The 5,000-nt window shown below is 36.7% G+C and overlaps 1 protein-coding gene across 1 annotated transcript in view; it reads right to left on the bottom strand.

Moving 5' to 3' along the window:
- Window positions 1-1,323: 1,323 nt before the first annotated feature.
- LOC125045132 (40S ribosomal protein S21-like) overlaps window positions 1,324-5,000 on the bottom strand; it is a 5,334-nt gene continuing 1,657 nt past the window's right edge. The window contains exons 2-5 of the mRNA XM_047642249.1: window positions 2,183-2,321; window positions 1,976-2,047; window positions 1,589-1,644; window positions 1,324-1,356 (exon numbers count right to left, since the gene is read on the bottom strand). Of these exons, the coding sequence (XP_047498205.1) occupies window positions 1,347-1,356; window positions 1,589-1,644; window positions 1,976-2,047; window positions 2,183-2,296 (252 nt within the window). The 5' untranslated portion in view covers window positions 2,297-2,321 and the 3' untranslated portion in view covers window positions 1,324-1,346. The remainder of the gene's footprint in view (window positions 1,357-1,588; window positions 1,645-1,975; window positions 2,048-2,182; window positions 2,322-5,000) is intronic.

Below are 5,000 nucleotides of genomic sequence, written 5' to 3'. Positions count from 1 at the left end.
CTATGCAGCAACATCCCCTTTACAACAACAAATTCAGTCATTAAGTTTGCTCACGCTCGTTTAGATAACCTGGACGGTGAATTAAGAGCTCCACTAAAGGACTATCACACACAAGAATACTTGACAACCACACATGTACCCTAGCATGTGACACACATACACTTTTTCTGTCCCTTTCTATTTCCCCGAGGCTCCATTGCAATGTGCGAGGATTGTAGCACGGGTCGCTGCATCACTAAGAAAACTGGGTGAGAGGTGGAGACATCGCCGAGGGAAGAATTTTGTTACCTGCTCACGAATTTTGTGTTTTTGTGTGCGTGTGTTCTACATATGTATTAGGTTTATTTGCCATGTGTGTGTGTTGCATGTCTACCTGTCTTATTTAGTGTCTGTTTACAGTACCCACTACCTAATAGTACTGATAATAGGCCTTAGGGTATTTTCACACTTTACTGCAGAATCTGATCTCTCTCTCTCTCTCTCTGCGCCAAAGAATCCTTGAATATAATTTGCTTCAGGTTACACTGATTCAGTCTCGGATCACATGTAATACATAATAAACTTAGCTGTATAGACATAAAGAGTATGAAAAACATGGGTTTCGTCAAATTTAGCTCTGGTGGCCCAGAAAGGTCTGTTCCATATTTCATAAAAAAAACCCACTGGATTCTGGTGTGTTCTAGTATGAAATTGCTTGCCAGAACTGCCTATACTGAATTCTGAAGATGGACTACATGAACTATTACAACAAAGTGCACTATTTTCCTTTGTAGCAGAGCTTCCAATGAAAAATAACTTACGTAATCTACATTTTCCGATATATAAAAATCAGAAGTGGAGGAAAAAAAGAAGAGAGAGAGAGAAAGTGAAAGAAAGAGAAAGAAAGAGAAAGAGAAAAAGAAAAAAAGAAAGAAAAAAAGGGTGAAAACTAAGTTTTTTTAGCACATTATTACTTGTCAATTCCGCATCTTTAGAACAGCATGTTTTGCTAAATCTTAACTCTATGGAACATGTCAAAAAAATTATTTCACAGTTTTCCATAATGAACCCAGGTCTACTTTGAAAGTCTTCATCCTTGTTTTCTGAATAACTGTTCCAGTAAAGTAGAAGAATGAAACTTTGTTCATCACTGCAAGATACCCATGATCAATCTTTTAGATCCCTTATTTTTCCATCCATTTATTTTTTTCTTGAGAGTTAATAAGACAACAGGTAGTGAAATAAAGGATAGAAAATGGGGAGATTTTGGAATTTCCAAATTCAATGTCCAAATGATCTTTCACTGATATTCTGCACAAAAGGGTTCAAATAAAATTCAGTAAACTCTTTATTTTACTTTATTATCCTCAATAGTTCCTGAAACAGAAAAGAACATCACTATTAAAAAAATGAAACAATATGCAGTACACAAAGATCAATCAATAGTTTCCTGCTACATAAATAATACCTTCATAAATCAAATGACAGATTTGAATGAAACCAATTTTAACAATTAGACAAGGGTATTTATTTAAAGTACCCAGTAAGACGTTACTATTCCTCTGGTTTCCTGCCTTCTTTAGCATGACAAAACAAACCTTGTACTTACTTAGGTAAGATTCCATCCTTCTTTGCCAAGCGAGCAAGACAGTCATCAGATTCACCCTACAAGAAAGATATTCAGAACCGTTATACTCCTTTTTTTCATGGTTCCCTCTATGAGGTTAGTAAAATTTGAAAAAAAAAAAAAAAAAAAAATATATATATATATATTTATAGAAGTAATCTGAAGTTTTAAATTTGTCTATTTCTTTCCATTTACTACTAACTTTTGTAGCAGTCAAAAAGAACAGATTTAACATACATCTTTTACTAATTTTACAGATAAGTAATTCTATAAGGATAAGGGGCCATTTCTAATGAAACATGATCACATAATACAAATATCAGAACTATAATTCATATACATATGGACTTTGTCTATTGCTAAACCCACCATCTTCCTGATGTCTCCGCAGATGGCGTAGGTCTTGTACTGTCCCGTCATGCGGCCAGTGGTTTCATCAACCTGGAAGAAAAATAAGAACAATGTCAAGTTTCGACACAAGTGAGTTTGGGAATCTAATTTACTCTTAAGTGTCTACGCGGCCATATAATCACCTTTCCTAAGAAAATAAAAATCTGTACATGCTTTTGGGCTCACCTCGGCAAAGTTGATCTGGATGGAGGCATGGTCCTTGGCATAGATGATGCGGTTGGATGCCGAGCACTTGCGGGGCACGTACAGGTCAACGTATTCACCAGCGTCGTTCTGCATGATGGCGTTTGAAGTGGTTACCTGTCTGGAGGGCAAAAAGATTAATAAATTGCAAGACAAAAGGGGTATCATTCTCTCCATCTTATGGTTTGATCAATTTTGTTTTGTTTAGAAATATTAAATGCATGTAGAGGTACAAAGTACAATTCAAGCAATTTACTTTTAAAAACTTAATACTGTCCCCTACACCATTCTAAATGAAACTCCAGCTTTGTATCCTAAAAGATACCTTGGATGATGAGGTCAACTATGGTCAGTGCAACACTGTTCGGGAGAGCAAACTTATTAACAGTTCTCTGGAACTTTTATATATCGAACTCTTGTACGTTTAGGACAATAAATATATATCCAAGTAATTTTTTTCAAACATCAGATACTTGTAAATAACCACTGAACTTATGCCAATAAACTGAGAACCATAACTCTTCAGCTTCAAATGACATTCATAAAAACTTCCAAGCAAATCATCTAAATTTAGTTTTGACATTCAAAGAGTCCCTTTTAAGCCTTCTAGGCTTTTATCCATAACAAGAAACTATTTGGATAAGAATAAATCTGGGCTAACCTTAATGGAAACTAGCAGTTGCCACACAGACTCCCCTATATTGTACATATTTTGCTTGATTTTAAAAATTTGATGTTCTTTATCCTTGGATATTAGCTCAAGCCTTCCCTACTCCAAAGGTGCTAAATCAAAATCTAACTTTGTATATCATATTGTAAGGTATGCATATCCAACTTAGTAGTAAGGCAAAAGTTGCCTTTACCCCTCCTGCAAGCATCAACTGTTGCTACATTCTTAGTCACTAAACTTGACCTTCACATACCACCATTACACAGATGTAAATTTCTATACTAGGTCTAGATAATGTTTGGTAACTGGATTCTAAAACAATTAGCAAGCCAGGAAATTGTATTCAATTCAGCAGAAATGGAATGTGTACAAAATCTTGTGTTTTCTGGTTGTTCTGCCCCATCTCGCAATTCTTGAAGCTTTGGCTGAATCACCTCACTAATGATGCAGACCCCATGATCAATATGATCTATGCTCCTGCATTGGTTTTGTACATAACAGTCAGGAAAGTTTCGAAGCGCTCTCGCTTGGAGATGCATAAAGGAGGCTTGTTGGCCTTTGACAGAGTTCCAAGATTATTGGGGCTGTAGTGATTGCTTCAAGTTACTGTAAATTTCTCTCGCAGTGAATTCTAGGTATGCTTTTACTTTTATACATCCTTTCCTTCTTAAGGGTTGATTTGTAATTTCTTTGTCTTAGTTCACTACCTCTGTGCATCTTACAAAACTTACATTTAAAAAACATTTATAAACCCCTTGTGCTGTGTCCCTTGTGAGTACTTGTTTGATTGTTTTTACACATAGATGGCTACACTTGTACTAAGCCACCAATGAGCCAGTTACGAGTACTGCCTGTCTCACTCGTTCACCCTTTTCTTTGATTTACAAAATATTTTACTTAATCTTATTTTGTTGTTAATAATGTTGAAAAAAAATAATTATAATGTTTATAATAAAAATAACACCATTGATATTCATAACTAGTAAAAAATATGTTTTTCCCACAAATTCAAGTAGGCACAGAATTTTCCCCATTTTTTTTTCATTTTCCCCGGCGGCATTGGGTTAATAGGATTGCAGGAATCATCAAAGACCAAATTTAGGAAAGTTCTAACCTAACTTACATTTTGTCCAGCAATGTTGGGTAAAATGACCAGATACCTAATACATTCCAATAACAAACCACTTGCAAATCCATTCTGGTAAAGGTATAAAGTTAGCTGCATCAATTAAACTACAGACTTCTGAGTCACCCTAATACTACACTTGGCCTTCCTATATGCTTCTTTGCATATTCTCCTTCTAATTTATGCTTATGGAATGTCTGCAAGGAGGCAAGAGCTCAATCCAGAGGAGACTTCAAAAGTGGTGATAAAGCATTTAACCAATATCCCCTTGAAACTCACTATGATCTACGAAGAGATCCTACAACCCAGCTGAGGGGTAGTCTTGCAATGTCCTCCATGCATTTTAAGCTTCATCAAAGGACAACAAAACTCTTCCACATGTATTTGGACAAGGCTGGAATGGGTTCCTATTTTGTAATAAACTGCTAGGAAGGTTTAAGGGTATTTGTCACCGAGAGCGACGCACCCTCCTGAGACGAAGTCCCAACAACAGGCTATCATGAGAGCCCAAAATCCAAACCTAACTATTCCTACCATCTATTTATTCCCTAAACTGGGGGGGAAGCCACCTGTAACCCCCCCCCCTTTATTAGCACGTCGTGCCTACTTCAAGAAAACATGACGTTAAGAACTCTGGCTGCTTGAGGGTGTTGTGGATTTAGTCTCCGAGTGGTGATATGCAGCAGATATATGTCATTTCTCGAAAATTCGAGGCTCCTGCAGCCGTACCTGTGTTGTTTGTCACAATATTATTTATGCTCTATAAGATGGCAGTGTCCATTTCCCTCTCTCTGTGCGTCACTCTCGGTAACGTCAACCAGTTTGGGTATCAATCATACCAGAATGTCCACAGTGGAGGTTTATTGGCCTTAACTAGCTGATATTGTGCTACAAGTGCAAAAGCTTTTGGGAGATACAACTTCACCCAGCAATCCAATCATGAGCCTAAAACCCTTTCTTATTGCTAAGTGGCCTGCCCACAACTCCATGTCAAACATTATTAA

This window comes from Penaeus chinensis, chromosome 36 (assembly GCF_019202785.1).
Source record: "Penaeus chinensis breed Huanghai No. 1 chromosome 36, ASM1920278v2, whole genome shotgun sequence".
NCBI classification, from domain to species: Eukaryota; Metazoa; Arthropoda; class Malacostraca; order Decapoda; family Penaeidae; genus Penaeus; species Penaeus chinensis.
The sequence above is the reverse complement of the archived record's forward strand: the minus strand, read 5'-3'. Positions and strand labels throughout refer to the sequence as shown.